General features: G+C 44.5%; 2 protein-coding genes across 3 annotated transcripts in view; one reads left to right on the top strand and one right to left on the bottom strand.

Annotated features, from left to right (window-relative positions):
• MED15 (mediator complex subunit 15) overlaps window positions 1-819 on the bottom strand; it is a 48,106-nt gene extending 47,287 nt beyond the window's left edge. The window contains exon 1 of the mRNA XM_060249140.1: window positions 624-819. Coding sequence (XP_060105123.1) covers window positions 624-679 — 56 coding nt within the window. The 5' untranslated portion in view covers window positions 680-819. The remainder of the gene's footprint in view (window positions 1-623) is intronic.
• A 114-nt stretch (window positions 820-933) lies between these two features.
• KLHL22 (kelch like family member 22) lies at window positions 934-14,961 on the top strand. 2 transcript variants are annotated; one of them, XM_060250101.1, is made up of 7 exons: window positions 934-1,655; window positions 5,990-6,253; window positions 7,209-7,374; window positions 8,730-9,448; window positions 10,332-10,524; window positions 11,793-12,026; window positions 12,265-14,961. In XM_060250101.1, the coding sequence occupies exons 2-7, from the start codon at window positions 6,039-6,041 to the stop codon at window positions 12,640-12,642; spliced, it is 1,905 nt and encodes a 634-aa protein (XP_060106084.1). In that variant the 5' UTR covers window positions 934-1,655; window positions 5,990-6,038; the 3' UTR covers window positions 12,643-14,961. The 2 variants fall into 2 exon arrangements, with proteins under 2 accessions (XP_060106084.1, XP_060106085.1); XM_060250102.1 differs by lacking the exon at window positions 934-1,655 and having other exon boundaries at window positions 5,967-6,253.
• The last annotated feature ends 2,604 nt before the right edge of the window (window positions 14,962-17,565 follow it).

Below are 17,565 nucleotides of genomic sequence, written 5' to 3'. Positions count from 1 at the left end.
AGACTAGGATCTAGGAGAACCATGTGCCATTAAATTCACTAGGTATCCTTAGGCCCTAACCTTACTCACAGGGTGACTGTAAGACTACAATTGGGGGCGGGGTGAAGCCCACCCTGAGCTCCTTGCAGGAAAAACTTAATACAAATATACTAAATGAATAATAAAATGAGGAGCTTTTGACGCAAAGGAACACTTAATACGAAAAAGTGCAGAATCCTGCACGTCTCGACTGGCTTTTAGGCCACCGACAGCACCGCTTCAGAACGGAGGTGGGGTGGCTCGTTTCTGAACGCTCCCCCAGTCGAAGGCCTGCAAGCAGAAAACTAGCACACCAGTTAGAATAGCTCTGCCAGTCGTATTAGTCATCTACTTAAAGGATGTTTCTAACAGCTTCCAGCTAACAGCCTCGGACGTTCAACCCACGCTACCACCTACGGACTCCGCCCCTACACCCTAGGCTAGCAAAGGCCCGCCTGGTCAGCCCTACTATCAGACGGAGAACCTAGCCCCAGGCGCCTCGACCGCCCTTCCGGGCCGGCCGGCCTTCCACCCACGAAGAGGCGCTTGGGGCCTAGCGCACCGCCAAGCCTTTTGTCCCCATTCAGCACCCATACATTACTCACATCTGGCTAACCAGCTTCTGCCTGAAGTTGTTGCTACGCCATTCGCTGTCCTCCATCCCGGCGGCTTCGGCCTAGCCTCTTCTGCAGCTGCCGCTACCGTTCGGACTTCGCTGCCTGAATGGGAACAGACGCCTCTTCCGGCAACCGGATGTGACGATACACGCGACCCGTCGAGCCTTCCCCTCAGAGAGACCAGGGCATGGTGGGAAATGTAGTTCCAGATTGGTGACTGGTCAGCGTATCCAGCCCTGGGAGCTCTAGGGCTCCGCGCGGTCAGGCCGGGAAGCTGTGGCCCAGGAACAGCCGTACCTTCCCTGCGAAGAAAGGAAGAGGCGGCTGCAATCCAGCGCTCCTTCATTGATCAGGCGCAAATGGATCCAGACCAAGAGGCGCTGTCGAGGGGTGACACTTCGACTCCCTCCGTCGCTCTTGCCAGGCGGATTCCACTCGTTCCCCCCTTCCCTGTCCTGCACTGCCACAGCTTTCTGCAGCTGCGGTCCAGAATAGTGGAATGAGGAGGTGGCAGCAGCGCCGCTCTCTCCAGCCTCAGCGTCTAGGACGACGCGAGAAGGACTCGCGAGCGCTTGGAGGACTCCGTGGCTGCTTGTCTGTGTCTGTAAAACTGTCACCGGTGGCTACGGGAAAGGGCGGCTGTCCCTTTAAGGAGTGGCATCCTCTTGGTGATAGAAGGGCTAGAGAGGCTAACCCTGACGAGCTTCCGATTAGGCGCGGTAAAAATAAACCCGACAATCTCTGCTGCTCCTGCGCGCCACCTAGAGCAGCCTCATTAACTACCTTGAGGGGAGGAGCTTTCAGCCAGGCCGCGCCCACTGCACTCGAGGGGGCCTTTGAGAGGAAAAGCGGCCTCAAATGTTGCGCGGAAGCAGAGGCCTCTCAGAAAGAGGCCCCGGAAGTCCTGCCTACAGTTCCCCAAAGTGCCAGTCAAGTTTTTATAAGGCGTTCGGTGGGGGCTGTTTGCCCAGTGGGCGCTCTGGGAGCGGCTGTTCTTGCGCTTCTGCGATTTCAGAACAGGTGAGTCAGGAATGGAAGGAGGGCGATGGCAGTTTCACTGTCTGGTGGGTGACTGGACACCACAGTGCTTCGCCGTTGCAAATTCTCTTGTTTCTGTGTCTCTGAACATGTACAGAGTTCCGGTACTCTCCTAGCTGCCTGAAAAGGCGCACTGGTAGGACAGGATGCGAGACACATTGTTGCGCTGTTTTGTCTTTCACCCCACTGCCTGACTGTCTACCGAATTTCCTCCAGCACCAACAAAAGTTTTTTTTTCTTTTTTTCCCGTATGCCGTTTCTCTGCTGCCTTTTGCAATAAAAAAAGGCTCTTCCTCCACCTTTTCTCACAACAGCCCTGTGTGTTAGGTTGGACTAAAAGCGAACGACAGGGCTACAAGGGTAGGAACTTGTCGCTTTTAGGGAGATATATGAACTCCTGTTGGCGCTCTTGGGCTAAAGGGTCACCCAAAATCTCTTGTGCTATTTTGTGGAGATGTGTTTAAAGCTAAAGATACAAAGCCAAGGTTGGATTGTTGGATTGTTTCTAGCTGATTCTTTTATACTTTTTGCCTAATTTGGATGAACAAAGACTTAGATTACATTAAAAAATTCAGAATGTAATATTAAATGCTAATGAAGTGTGATAAAACAGAAATCCAGTGGTGCCTTGGAGACTGACAACATTCATTCCAGTGTATCACATTTCATAAGATTGTGCATATGTAGCAGTTGTTTATGCTTAAAGGTACAAGCAACTGATGAGCAGATCTAGGAAGTTCTATAAAGGAAGACCAGTTTGAAACCACATCTAATCAAAGGGAGAGAAATCCATACAGACTGGATATAGAAGATGGGTAGAGTGAGATAAACATAAAATACGAGAGTCAGAACTCCTTATACATTGAAACTCTTGTTGGTCATTAAGGTGCTACAAGACTCAAATCCAAGTGTTTGCAGACCAGTTAAGCTACTCTCTGAAACTCTTAATTTAAAATGATACCATGTTTCCTTGGAGAAGCTGCCCATAAGCAAGTCGGAGGAGGGAAATATTTCCCCCCACATTTAGTTCCACCTAGGCTGAACTTTTTGGTCAATGCTTTAACTAATTTTTTTATTATGTTGTGGATGCCTGTTATTAAACAATTGAGCCAAAGTTCCATGAATTTCAATTTTTGTATCAAAATGTTCATATTCAATGGAGAAGCTTTCATCATACAGCAAGGGAAATGCATGCAAATCCACATTTTCCTTTTCAAAAATCTAATCAAAAAGTGTTTTTCACCTTAAATAAAAAAGGTAAAGATAATCCCCTGTGCAAGAACCAGTCATTTCTGACTCTAGGGTGATGTTGTTTTCACGGCAGACTTTTTACGGGGCGGTTTGCCACTTAAATACTAGACATGAATTGCAGGTTGAAAAAAGCTGTACGAAAACATCTAAAAGTTAATAGTTTTGAATGCTTGAGGAAACTGAGCACTCCTTGAGGTAGCCTGTTCATGAACTGCTCAGGAAAACTCCAAACTTGTGTGGGCTAAAGTTTGTCTCAGTAATCCTATGGATGCGATGGTGACAGGCAGTGGATTTCCTGGTGCCTATTTGTGTCTTTGACAAGGCACCCCTTCCCAAAGAAAAGAGCCAATCTGGCTTCCTTGAAGCTGCTTTCTACTTAATCAGACCCTCGGTCCATCAAAGTCAGTATTGTTTACTCAGACTGGCAGCGGCTCTCCAGGATCTCAAGCTGAGGTTTTTCACGCCTATTTGCCTGGACCCTTTTTAGTTGGAGATGCCAGGGATTGAACCTGGGACCTTCTGCTTACCAAGCAGATGCTCTACCACTGGAGGTGATTTAGAACAATCTTGGAGGCCTCACCTCTAGGCTTACTCCTGTTCATAACCATTTGCCTCCATCACAGGATGCTTGGCTTGCAACCATCTCTTAAGGTGTGGTCTAGGAGTAGCACAGACTGCCCTGTTCCCTGCAGCTTTAAAAACCAGCCTTTCGTGACCTCTGCATGGATGGATTAAAAAGAAAGGAAGTACTGAGTGAACAGTTTAGACCTCAGTACGAGAACCAGAAGTATGCTTCAACAATAACAAAAGCAAAACTGAAATGGCTATACTGGTCCTGCTCATAATTCTTATTCCTCTTGTCCCAAAATAGACCATCCATGAGCAAGGTCTTACCCAAATTTTGCAATTGGCAAGGAAAAAAAACAAAACATCTTAGCTCTGTTCCTGCATGTGTGTTCTCAAATCTCAGAAAAATTTGCAGGAAACTTTTAGCCCACTGTTACAGAAGCTAAGTTCACTGAGGGAAAGGAATCCTCAGTCAGAATGACAGTTATATTCTGACTGCCCCCCCCCCCTTTTTCCAGGTAACCATAATTCTCACCCTGTCTCTCTTCAGTACACATTCCCTGTTCTGGGTATTTGGCCTTATGCAGCAAGATCGCCTTTGAACACAATCTATCAGATGTGGACTGTTCTAGAGAAACAGGCTGTTGCTGCTGCCACCAGGAGTGCCTTCTGTCATTTCACATCTAAATGGACAACTGTGTCCTCTGCTTGACCCCACCAACCTTGCTACAGTGATGAATGTTTCTGTAACCTGTGCACATTGTTTTTGCAGAATATTCAGGAAGTAGCATACTTCCTGGTTCGGGTGGGTATACATAATGCTTGTTTTACAAGAATGGCATGGGTTGTGTATTAACTTTTGGATACAATTCAAAATGTCATTTTAACTGAAGGACTGTCGTCCCCTGTGTAGAAATATGCACATCGGCTCAGCATTGCCACCCAGTAGAGGTACCTTCTTTGTAACTGTGATGAGATCTGCTGCCTTTTTAATAACTGTTCTGTCCCTCTGGCATGGTCTGCCAGGTGGGATAAGGGGGTGGCAACAGAGAGATGTTCTTCTCTGTGGTGGCTGTGTAGCTATGGAACACCCCTCCCCCCAGTATTGCCCTGCACCTGATCTAATTAGGTTCAGGCACTGGGTCAGAGTGCTTGTTTAACTAGGTATTTGAGAAGTGTAGGATTTGCAGTGGTATCAGTGTTCTGCACTTGTAAGTATAGTTTTATTTCTAATAAAGCTTCATTTGCTTTTATTGCTTGGCCTTAAATGAAAATGTATATGCCATCTCTGTCCCAGGACCACAGAGCAAAATGTGATCTAAAAAAAAAATATGGAAAACCCAGCCAAAGCACAAAACACTTAGCAGCCAAAAATGATTATTGCAAAACTGTCCTCAGTTTGTAGCTTAAATACTATTTTCAGGTTTGCTTCTCCATTTGTTATGAAATCTCACAACTGAGGGGTAGCAGTTGATTATACTCCACATATTGTTTTGATTTTGCCCCTCCCCAATATTTTTATAACAGCTGCTGCCATGCCCCTTTCTCAACTCAGCACCAACCACATCAGTACTTATATGACCAATGTTCCCTCTAAGCTGCAAAGTCTTATGAGCAAAAATTGTACTTTGTGAGCTACTAGTATTAAGGTTGTGAGCTACTGACATTAAAGTTGTGAGCTATTGCATATATTGGTTGCTCTGGGGTCACCCTTCCTGAGCTAAGACAAAAATATGTGAGCTGGAGGCTAAAAATCTGTGAGCTAGCTCACGCTAACTCAGAGGGAACACTGCTTATGACCCAAATCTGTTTTGTAAGTGATTTATGCTGTCAGTGTATGAGTCAACATAGAATTTTAAAATAACTTGGATTTAATTGAGCTTCAGAAGAACATACTACAACTGATTGTACGCTTTTGGACCTGCTTAATTTGCAATTGCAGAAATTCCATTTTCTGTATATTGTTTTCTAAAAGCGGTCACATGACTCACCAAGCTGCAGTGGTTACTATTCTTCTTTTGTCCCATGGTGCATTTCATATTGCTTTTCTCTTCGTAGTCTACTTTTGGTTGCATAATTCTTAATCATTTCTGAATTTGGCTTATGTCAGAATTTACTTCTGACTCAATAATGAGTAGCTCGTAACACTTCCTCAGGGAGTTGCTTGTTTGCCCAGTGATGGGAAGCTAAACATATTGGCTTGTTCTTCACTATTCCTGACCCTAATTTCTAAGCTATAGGAAGCTTTGCCATTGTACCTTACAGTTGCTGAGTCCTCCTTGGAAGTCCTTAGTGAGGGATTTTGTTAAAGGACTCTCAGAAGGTCAACAATTCTAGTTGCCAACAGCACCAGCATTACTTTTCAGTAATGAAAGTGCCTTGATGGCCCCAGTGTTCACATCCTTTCTGTTGAAGAGGGACCAATTGCAAATATTGCCTGTTGAAATAAAGGTTTCAGGTCAGAAAATTCAACCTCACCTGTATCAACTCCTCCCTAGGAAATCCAGCTGCTGGCGTCCTTTAAAATACTGAGCACATTCCATTGTGATGGCGGAAGATCAGGAGCCAGCACAGCCATGCAAGGCTCCTCTTGAGCAGCATACCAGCAACACATACCGCAGCGCTCAACATTCACAAGCTCTGCTGAATGGCTTGGTAACTCTCCGAGACAGCGGCATTCTCTTCGATGTCATTTTGCTTGTGGAGGGGAAGGCTATTGAAGCTCACCGCATCCTCCTGGCTGCATCATGTGACTACTTCAGGTCAGCTCACCACATAGCTGCAGGAATATTGCGCTCACACTTGAACACACTGCTATGCTTATTCCGTTAGGATATCATTGGGCTTTGCCAGCTCAGTTTAGTAGCCTGTTTCTGCCTGTTAGCTGTAGCTCAAGGATAAGTTCAAAGAAGGTCTTTGAGATATGATATGGCAGGATTTCTGTTAAAGGGGGGGGGGGGAGGCAGAAGTTTCAATAAGCATATCCAAGGCCTTGGTTACAGCGGAAGTATGTTCTGGGATCCCAGCCCTTTATAAAAATAATTATGGGCAACGGATAAGAAGAGTTGGGCTGGATCAGTCGAATGGTCCATCTAGGCCAGTGTCGTTTCTTTCATCCTTTCCTTTTCCTGTGGTAAAATGCTCTTTCCAGTTACATGATGCTCTATAAAATGTGCACACATCTTTTGCAGAACATCATCTTAATTATTTACTTCTCAGGCTGGTTGGTTTTCCCACCATTGTATATTCTGAGAATTCTTGTCCCAGAGAGGTCCGTAGTGAGGTGGGGCATGGTGACATCCCAATCCACCATTATCCCATTCAACACCTCCACACCCCTTTATGTACAAGAGTCCTAACTGTGGGATGAATGAGCCTGAAGCATTCCAGTTCCATGGCCAAATTGCAAACAGCAGCATGCATCCGAGGGGGTCATTTCCAAAGGTTCAGCCATGGAATTCACTAATGATCTTTGGCCAGTCATAGCATCTTAGCTTGACTTGATCTACCTCTGAGAGTTGTTTGTCTGAAAATAGAATGTCATTTATCAGCATCAGCTGCCTTGAGCTCCATGGAGAAGGTGGTGGGAAACCTGAGGCGGGAGGGAGGGGGGGTATTAGGATACTATGTTAATACATGCATTGGATCCAGCACATGATGTGGCACCAGAAACATTCTTTTTGAAAAGAATGATTAAAGCATCTTTCTCCTTTGTAGGGGAATGTTTGCTGGTGGACTAAGAGAAATGGAACAAGAGGAGGTCCAGATCCAGGGTGTGTCTTATAATGCTATGTGTAAAATCCTAAACTTCATATACACTTCTGAGCTGGAGCTCAGCCTAAACAACGTGCAGGAAATACTCACTGCATCATGCCAACTTCAGGTGAGAGCTGGTGGTTCCAAATGATGCATTGGGGTAGGAACACAAGCAAGACCTCCTAAGGGCTGGGGCCATGGCTTCCTGTCAACTTGGCATTGGCAGATTTAGTATCTTGTCAATTTTAGTATATTGTCAACTTGGCAGATTTAGTATCTTGTGTTTTGGGTCATCCACTTAACAATATCCAGGCAGTGATCTGGGGATGTGTGCATAGGGAATATGCACCTTTATTCCATTTTTGAGTCAGCAGTGCTCCAGGGAAGTAACTTGATAGATATTGCTGATTAAATAGCTACATGAGCTGGGGAATATTTTATTCTCAAGGCAGACATTCTTCCTCCCCACCATAAAACAACATCTGCACCAATGTTCTATGACTACCTATCTTCTCTTGTTCCACCTCCACCATGGGGGGAAAAATCTGCATATTTTGGAACTGCATTGAAGCTTGCAAATTAAGTAAACCTCTGTCTTGATCACAGAATCATAGATTTGGAAGGAACCTCAAGGAACATCTAGTCAAACACCTGCACAATGCAGGAAATTCACAAATATCTCCTTCCCACACAAACAGCCCTCCAGGATCCCTGACCAAACTGACCTGGAGAAAAATTGCTGCCTGACCCCAAAGTATTTCCCTGGGTGTGTAAGAAATGGCCACAAGAACTAAGCATTGATGCAACCCTTCCTGCCCTCCTTCTCATGATCTGCCTAAGTTCACAGAATCAGCATTGCTGTCAGATGGCCATCTAGCCTCTGTTTTAAAAACCTCCAAAGAAAGAGACCCCACCACCTCCCGAGGAAACCTGTTCCATTGAGGAATGGATCTGCAGGAAATTCTTCCTAATGTTTAGTCAAAACTTCTGATTTAACTTCAACCCATTGGTTCTTGTCTGACCTTCTTGGGCAACAGAAAACAAATTTGCACCATCCACTATATGACAGCCCTTCAAGTACTATATGACAGCCCTTCACCTCTCAGTTGTCTCCTCTCCATGCTAAATAACTCGGACCCTTTAGCCTTTCTTTGTAGGACTTGGTCTCCAGACCCCTCACTATCTTTGTTGCCCTCCTCTGGACACATTCCAGCTTATCTATATCCTTCTTAAACTATCATGCCCAAAATTAAACACAATACTCTAGGTGAGGTCTAACCAGAGCAGAGTAAAGTGATACGATCACTTCACGTGATCTGAACATTAGATATATCTATTTAACTGCAAACTTTGGTTATGGGATTTGGGCATTTGCTGCTTTTAAACATTCTGCAAGTTCAGAGTGGTTTACAATCCTGTTGCAAGATTATTGTTGGATCCCCTAATAGGGCAAAGGAGTTCTTGTGGTTTTCTTTCTTGCAGGTCCCTGAAGTTATCAAATTCTGCTGTGACTTCCTCATGTCTTGGGTGGATGATGAGAACATTCTGGATGTGTATAGACTAGCAGACCTTTTTGACCTGAGTCATCTGAATGAGCAGCTGGACTCCTACATTTTGAAAAATTTTGTTACATTCTCAAAGACAGAAATGTATCGCCAGCTTCCCCTCGAAAAGGTATACACCTTGCTCAGCAGCAACCTCTTGGAGGTCACATCTGAGAACGAGGTCTATGAAGGGGCCCTCCTTTACCATTACACACCAGAGCAGGTGGAGACAGATCAAGTTTCCTTGATGGAACCTCCTAAGTTGTTGGAGACAGTTCGTTTTCCCTTGATGGAGTTCCACATTCTGCAGAGGCTCCATGACAAACTGAGCCTGTGTCCATTAAAGGAGATGGTGGCCAGTGCATTGATGTACCACAAGAATGAGTGCCTTCAGCCAATGCTTCAGAACATGCACACACAGCTGAGGTCAGAGTTTCAGTGTGTTGTGGGCTTTGGGGGGATGCATTCTACTCCATCTACGGTTCTCAGCAACCAAGCCAAGTACTTAAACCCACTGTCAGGTGAATGGAGGCACTTTGCTCCAGCACAGTCCCGCAAAATGTCCAACCAAGGAATTGCAGTTCTCAACAACTTTGTCTACTTAATTGGGGGAGATAACAATGTACGAGGGTTTCGAGCAGAGTTCAGATGTTGGAGGTAAGGGACTGCTTCTTGATTTTAAATTGCCAGTGTGTTTTTACTGTTTTTGGCTGAGCAGGGGTTGAAATTTGGGTTTCTCATAACTAAATCGAGTACTGTGGCCATCATGCCACACTTGGCCGTAGTAACCTTTGTTGCTTTGGTGAACTTTCTTTGGTGTTTTGAAATCTTTTGCACTCTCCTTTGCTTTCATGTTGTGTTTTTTGCCTGTGATGTGGGAATAATTCTGATCATATATGTTGTTAGCCATTCAGTCGTGTCCAATTCTTGGCAATTTTATGGGCCATCTCCTATATTGTACTGTTTCTTTGAGTTGTTCTATGCTCAGACATGTATGTAGAACAATAAAAATGGTAATATCTCTGTAGTATGTAAAAATGGGGAAGATAAAATGTTGCCCTGCTTACATGAAAGGGAAAAATACATGGGTTCTGCTTCACCTGAGATGATAGTCCCTTAGCAGACTTTTTTCTTGAATGAATATGGGTCTGGAAGACAAGAGGTAAAGCTGAGCAGTTACTCCTTTTAGCAGTAGTAGGATGGCTGCCAGTTATAGTACTTGTTATTGTCCCTTTGAAAAGAGAGATTGTACAATGGAAGCTGCTAGGCCCAGCATTTTTAAAAAATAGCCAGCAATGAAGGTAGCAGCTGACAGAAGGATGGGTGGAGGCCCAGTGTGCCCCTTATCTGCTCATTTGGAGGCAGTTGCTAAAGAAACAGTAAGAAAAAGCTTTCTTACTGTTGCAGGTCATAGCCTGTGCAGATGGAGAGAACTGTGGCAGGGGCTGTTAGGTTTGCTGAGTGCAGCCAGTTGCCTATGGCTGTGCCAGATGCCTCTGCTATTGCAATCTGGCAATAGCGCCTCATCTTCCTTTGCAAGGTATGACCCACGACACAACAAGTGGTTCCAGATCCAGCCCCTTCAGCAAGAGCACGCAGACCTTTGTGTCTGCGTCGTGGGCGAGTACATCTATGCTGTGGCAGGACGGGACTACCACGAAGACTTGCGGGAGGTGGAAAGATACGACCCCAAAACCAACACCTGGGAATATGTGGCCCCCTTGAAGAAGGAGGTAAGTATACATGAGGGCAAGTGCTGATGAGCTCTGTCAAAAGTGTGTTCTGGATCCACAGCCTCAAGTGTCCTGTCGCTTGATCATATGATAGGGAGTCACAGAATATTTATAGAAGACTGTTTTCATCCTGTCCTACTGGCAAGCTTCCCAGGGAAATCTGTCTTCCAATCTGGGACATAAGAGTGGTGCAAAGTTGATTTTTGGTGCACACCAAGCATTGCATATAATGACTGTTCTTAGTTAAGGCCCCATTTGCAAGCTGGGTTGCAATCTGAGGCATAGCTGTGCTTATCACCTGCACTTGGCTACAGTGTAGGTGGAGCTCATAGCACATCAGGCCCCATAGGTGCAGGGCTCCTTCCCTACCAAATTGATCTTGCTTCTCACACTGGCTGCTGGAAGTACAAGAGATTGCAGTGCCAGAGATGCCAGGCCACTGATGAATGGCTGGGAAAGCCTCTTCCCTGGGCACCAAAGCATATTCTTAAGGCAACTTCTTGCCAGGGTCTTTTCTAGATCTGTACTAGAGAAGTGTCCTTACTGTTTGAACCATTGCTCCACTGGGTTCCATATAGTCTCTCTGGCAGCAGCTCTCCAAGGTCTCAGGCAGAGAAAGGTCTTTCCCAATGCCTGCAACTTGAGATCTTTAACTGGAGATGTCCCTCTCTAGTTTCTTCAGCTAGAGGCAACTAGTGCATTGTATCCTACTGGACAGCTGGGAGCACATCTGCTCCTACAGTCGGCATCCTAACCATGCCAGTCCAAGCTTTGAAGGTGGGGCTCATGGAGGGCGAGGAATACTTCTTATGCTTGGAAAAACTGAAAATAAATTTCAGAACCAGGATGTAGTTGGGAAAGGGTTCTGGGGAAAGAGGGCTCCAGAGCACTGTACAGGTTGTACCCTCTTTCCCAGTTTCAGTGCGCAACTTCTTGCCATTACATTGCCAAAACACATACTGCCTGAATCTTGGAAGCAGAAGAGGTTGCTAACTAAAAAGAAATCAAGCAAAATATTTAACAGGAAGAATTCTGATTTCGGAGTGTGCATTCTCTGTCAAAACATTCAAATTTGTTCAGGCAGCTCATGCATAATAGAGAATAAAAACACCGTCCTAGACTGCTTTCTTTGGTTACCTTACAAAATCCTATAGGTTTATTCTCTCTATAGATAACTGATACATTTGCAGAGGGAAGGGCAGCTGAGTGAAATGCTCAGGGTTCCAAATAGTGATTCCATCTCACTTTTTTGGTATGTTTTGATGCAGGTATATGCACATGCAGGAGCTACTTTGGATGGGAAGATGTACATTACCTGTGGAAGACGAGGTGAGGACTACCTGAAAGAGCTGCATTGTTATGATCCAGCAGCTGATCAGTGGGAGAGCCTGGCTGATGGGCCTGTCCGACGGGCCTGGCATGGGATGGCTGCGCTGCTGGGGAGGCTGTATGTGATTGGAGGTAGTAACAATGATTCTGGCCGTAGAAGAGACGTTCACCAGGTGAGTCAATGCTCTATTTGTGTGACTAGTGCTTTCCCCCCCTATATAACAGTGTTCTCTATTCATGTTTATTCAGTGTTTGGTTATAAAAAAGCAACTTTCTACCACTCATGCTTGAACAAGAAATAGTGGTTGCCTAAGTGGTAAGAACTCCAGCACCCCGCTGGTTACTACTAGTTTTGGGGAGCTGTTCCTTTCATGACTGGCAACTTTTGTTTTTGATATTGCTTTCTTCCAGGTTGCCTGCTATACTCCAAGCACTGGTCAGTGGACTTGCGTACGCCCTTTGCCTGCAGGACATGGAGAACCTGGCATTGCTGTCCTGGGCCATGAGATCTATGTCTTAGGAGGCAGGTCCCATAACGAGGGCATCCGCATGGACTATGTCCATATTTATGATGCTGAAAGAGATGACTGGGAAGAAGGACCTCCATTAGAAGAGGATATTTCTGGAATGGCTGCCTGTGTCCTCACACTTCCAAGGGCCATCCTAATGGATGTGGAGAGATGGGACTCTGAGTGGCAACGTGACAGACTGCAGAATTCCCTGGATGTTTCTTCCAAGGTCATGAGCGCTTCTGATTGGGAGGAATCTGATAATCTGGGTGATGATTAGCTCAAGAGACTGGCCTGTCTTCCTCTGACTTTCTGGCTTTCCCCCCTGCTGTAACTGAGCTGGGTAATGTGACCACCCTCACTTTGCTGAGCCCCACACTCTTGCCAACAAAGTTTTGCTGCCTGCACACCCTGTGGTGGTGGTGGGGTAGCCTGGTCACATCAACAGGACTTGCGGAAAGAGCTGGCCAGAGGCTACTGAAAAGGCAGCTAGGAGTGGGTTGGATGGTCTTCAGCATGAGGACACTTTGCATAAAGGGGTGGCAAGTAGCCCACCCCCTGACTAAGGGAAGGCTTTTAGGAACTGTGCGTGTGTGTGTCAGTGAACTGTGAATTTATATTTGCTGATTTTAAAAAGCATTTGATATGAAGATGGCTTTGACCATTGGTCTGCCATGAGACAAGCTGATGAGCTTTTTCCTGTCAAAAAGTTGTCATTCTACCCATTGAAAGCTTACTAGCTGCTTGACTTGCAGTATAAAAGACTTAGCTGGGCCACTTTTGAATATCAGATGTCCAGCATAAAATTGCTTCTTCATTACTCCTGAAACAGAATTCTTTGTGAGCACCTTAGCCTATGAAGAACCATCTTCTTCCAGTGTCTTGAGCCTCCGAGCTCCTTTGTGCTGCCAGCACCACGGCACCTTTCTTAGCTGCTTTTAATAGCAGCCAGTATCCCAGCATCCCAGAATTGTGCAGGTAAGCAGAAAACTACCAGCTTGTCTTGGGAGAGAGATCTTTGTTGTTCATTATTATTCTGGACTACTTAAAAAGAGGATGTATATAACACTTTTTCCTGTATATGTCAGACGGATATGCCAAAGGCAGGAGAAAACCAAGTTGTGTCTAATAGATTCAATCATGTCAATGGTGGTGGGAACAGGTAGAATGCACTTTAATATAGAGGGGCATGTCCCCAGGAGAAATGAGAGAAAAGTTGAAGGCCCTAGTAATCTGTTTCCGACATCCTTTCTTGAGCAGTGGGTTTTTTCAACTCATGTTTTATTTTCATCTCTTCAGTCCAGCAAAAAGGATACAGGATGCCAGATAGTTGATTTTAAGCTTGACAAATATTGCTTTGGATATGTCACCACCAGCAAATCTTACTTATTTAGAAAATGTATATGCTACCCTCCAGAGGCCTGCTGAAGCTCTACTGTACCCTAGAATGCAGTAGCTATTGCCCTCACCTTATTAGTGCTCTGCTTCCTGATTTCATTCAAAGAACATCAACACCGTGTTAAAGATGCCCTTCCCACAATGTATCTTGTATGGACAGACATCTCAAAAATATTCCTATCTGTCCATCACAGCCTGCTGATTCAAGAAAAGTATGGCATTGCTCCTCTGGGCTCAGTGTAATGCAAAAGAACAAAGGGTAGCACAGAGTATTCACAAATATCAACAAAGTAAATTTGAAAAGAGGTCACAGGGCAGACATGCCCTAAAAGCTGACAGGTTATAATTTTGCCAACAGATACATGACTGATATCCTTGAAAGTGAAATAGATCTCTGCTTTAAAATAAAATACCTGTGATTGAACTGAGCAACTCTCTGCCTGGAACCAGTTCCGAAAAATAACTAATGGGTGCTCAGCTGTTATACAGAGGTTTCTGACAAACCTGTAGTCTTATACTGCTTAGTTTCTTCCCTGTACGGTTGTCTTCTTATATAAGCCCCAGTGAAATAAGCAGGGGCTTTGGAATGGAAGATTCTGTTCACTTACTGTGAACTCTTCCTTCTCTTTTTATTTGTGGTAACTTCAAACATCAATTACATCCCTCAGAAGCATTTAGTAACTGGTTAGTTACTACAGACTATAGTGGCATTCTGAGGTTGTGATTGTAAGGGTGCAATTTCTCAGTGCCAATAAGCTCTAGTAAAATGGAAGGAACTTTGCATAATACCTAATAAGCTTACTCTGTCTCAGCAGATCTTGGTGAGATCAAAAAGTGGGACTAGCAATATTGTTTTCTCCTAATGGACAGGAGTTCATTCTCAGTTGTTTTAAATCCCACTTCCTGGGATAGTAAGCAGGGCAAAGCAACTCTAACTGGGAGGAAGACCTTCCTTGAAACTTCTATTTGTTTCTGTGCCTGGGTACAGGGAGGCAGAGTTAACAAGAGCTCTCTTGAGAACCATTAAAGAGATAGAAAAACAGCAATACTAAAAAGAAGAAAGTTTGAGCAGAAGCATCAACCATATACCAGCACTGATGTTGGTTTCTGGAAAAAAAATGCCCTAAATTGAATGCTATCTGATTTAGCAACTTTGTTCTGAATTAAAACTAAATTAATAAATTAAACAAATAGAAGCAAATACTTGAACCGAAATATTTTATTTCAGGGTGGGGGGGATCAGCAAGTTAAAAGTAAAAAAAAAAAGAACCTTCAAAGATATGTTGAAAGTGTTATTGGAATAAGACTGATACACATATGTAAAGACACTATAAATTGTACTCTCTATATACTGCTTACTTTAAGGGGTAAAAGATAACTGAAAACTGAGAGACTAACACTGAAAGCATTTTTACTTATACCCATCTTTCGTCCTAGCAATGACCCAAAGCACCTTACATCATTCTCCTCCCCTCCATTTTATCCTCACAACAATCTTGTGATGTAGTCAGGCTGAGAGGGTGTGACTAGCTCAAAGTCACCCACGGAGCTTTCATGGCAGAATGGGGATTTGAATCTGTGTCTCTCAGGTCTTAGTCTGATACTCTTCACCACTCCACCATAGTACCTTTGCTTTGGTATGACTGTCCAGTGAACTTCAACAAAGGCCTTTGGGGCATGTCAGTTTTGGGGTCATCTAGTCCAACTCCCTCCACAATGCAGGAAACTAACAAATACCTCCCTCCACACAACCCCAGTGATACCTGCTTCACACCCAGATGTTCAGAAGGAAATTAGTTGAGTTAGTTGATTAGACTATGCCTTCATTTCTGTGAGAGGGAACATATAAATAAGACACTTGGCCATGCATATCAAACTGAAATAAAAGCTAATAACTGAATCTATATTTTGATTTCTAAAAGATTGGATTATATGTATTTGTGGTTTAGTGTCCTTTTCACTTTCAGTAAATCATACAAGTACGCTCAGACAATTACAACGTTGAAACAGCCAAACTCACTTAATGTGGTAGTGGTATCAATTCACTAATTTTATGGGGGGAAATGGGCACTCAGAAATTGAAAATTTTCCATGGAACAATAAGGCTGGAAATGTTTCTGCTCTTACATATATGTATAGCAGCTGCCTCCCTCCATTACCATCTCAAAGGAATGAATGGGACGACAAGCCTTCCCTACTCTCCTAGCAGCTGACAGTGTTGTCTGAGAGGGTCTTAAAGATACGGACTACTGGTATCCCCTTGCTATCCTGAGTAGAGATCAGGAATTAATACAATTTGAATGTTCCTTACACCAGGGGTGTCAAACTTGCGACCCACTGGCCAGATGCAGCCCACAGAGGGTTCCAATCAGACCCTCCAGCAACTGGCTGTTGTCTGCTTCATTCTCACTTCCCTGCTGTGTTCAGTCGCCATTTTGTATTTCTCCCCAGCGATCAGCTTACCAGCAAAGCAGCCTTTATTTGCTCCTTCTCTCTCCCCCCTCCCTTTTCTCAAAGGGGAAGAGGAGAGAGGAGCCATAGCCAATGAAAGAGCCTGGCTCTATGGCTCTGCTGTGTGATTGTTTGCCAGACTCAACTAATCACCCTGCAGAGCTACTGAGCCCAGTCTCTCTTCCTTCCTGGCTGAGGCTCCTCCCTCTCCTTGTGCCCTGGGGGAAGGAAGGAAAGAGCTCCAGCTTCCTTTGCCCAGTCCTCACCATCGGAGAGCCAGTTTGGTGTAGTGGTTAAATGTGTGGACTCTTATCTGGGAGCACCGGGTTTGATTCCCCCATTCCTCCACTTGCAGCTGCTGGAATGGCCTTGGGTCAGCCATAGTTCTGGCAGAGGTTGTCCTTGAAAGGGCAGCTGCTGTGAGAGTCCTCTCCAGCCCCACCCACCTCACAGGGTGTCTGTTGTGGGGGAGGAAGGTAAAGGAGAGTGTGAGCCGCTCTGAGACTCTTTGGAGTGGAGGGCAGGATATAAATCCAATATCTTTTTCTTCGTCATCAGAAAAAATACAAACAGCACTTTTAAGACTAGCAATGTTTTATTGAAGGTATGAGCTTTTTGCCTTGCTACAGAGAGAGAAAGAGGGAGGGAGATTTGTTGGGCTTGTTATGGGTGCAGCTGGGTTCCCCTCCTTTTTTTCATTGTATTCATGCCCTCCAGTCTTTCTCAATGGGTAAGTATGTGAACTATTTAGAAGAGAAATAAAGCTAGCATTAGGCTGAGTGTGTGTGTGTGTCTAGTCCAGGTTTACACAGGAAATTTCCATTGCTTTTTCTTTCACATTTTTCTTTGATTGGGGATCTTGAATTTAGACTTCCCAATAGTAAGCTGATACTAATCATTGTACATGGCTGTCTCTGTTCTTGTACTGCCACACAGGAGTTGTTATTTTTCACATAATCTTGACCAGCATATGAAGCAATTTATGTACAAAAGCTCACAATGCCCAGCTGCTTCATGTTTTCCTCTGGGTCTGAGGCTCAAAGCATTGACTATGAGATCTTTGTAATGAATGTCAATAAATCAAAAGTAGGTTTCCAATTTATAGATGTGCATACAGCATATTCAAGATTGGTACAGTACATTGTCTGCCATTTTTGATGCAATATTCATAGCAAGAGATGACATTTATCAGATTGTAAAACAAAATAGTGCAAGAGTGCTAATGTTTTAAGTTTAAAAAGTTGTGTTTGTCTGCACCCCCTTTATACAGTTTATATGTCTGCTACCTGGCATTACATTTTATGACACACATGGCCCGGGCCAACATGGTCTCATTTATGTCAAATCTGGCCCT

This window comes from Heteronotia binoei, chromosome 11 (genome assembly GCF_032191835.1).
Source record: "Heteronotia binoei isolate CCM8104 ecotype False Entrance Well chromosome 11, APGP_CSIRO_Hbin_v1, whole genome shotgun sequence".
Taxonomy (NCBI): domain Eukaryota; kingdom Metazoa; phylum Chordata; class Lepidosauria; order Squamata; family Gekkonidae; genus Heteronotia; species Heteronotia binoei.
Note: the sequence above shows the minus strand (reverse complement) of the source record. Positions and strands in the feature narration are given on the sequence as shown.

Bases quoted from the DNA above. Each gene is read 5' to 3' on its own strand.
- KLHL22 (XM_060250101.1), top strand. From the start codon at position 6,039: ATGGCGGAAGATCAGGAGCCAGCACAGCCATGCAAGGCTCCTCTTGAG. The intron at 10,525-11,792 runs GTAAGTATACAT...GTTTTGATGCAG, and splicing joins TGGCCCCCTTGAAGAAGGAG to GTATATGCACATGCAGGAGC. The intron at 12,027-12,264 runs GTGAGTCAATGC...GCTTTCTTCCAG, and splicing joins GTAGAAGAGACGTTCACCAG to GTTGCCTGCTATACTCCAAG.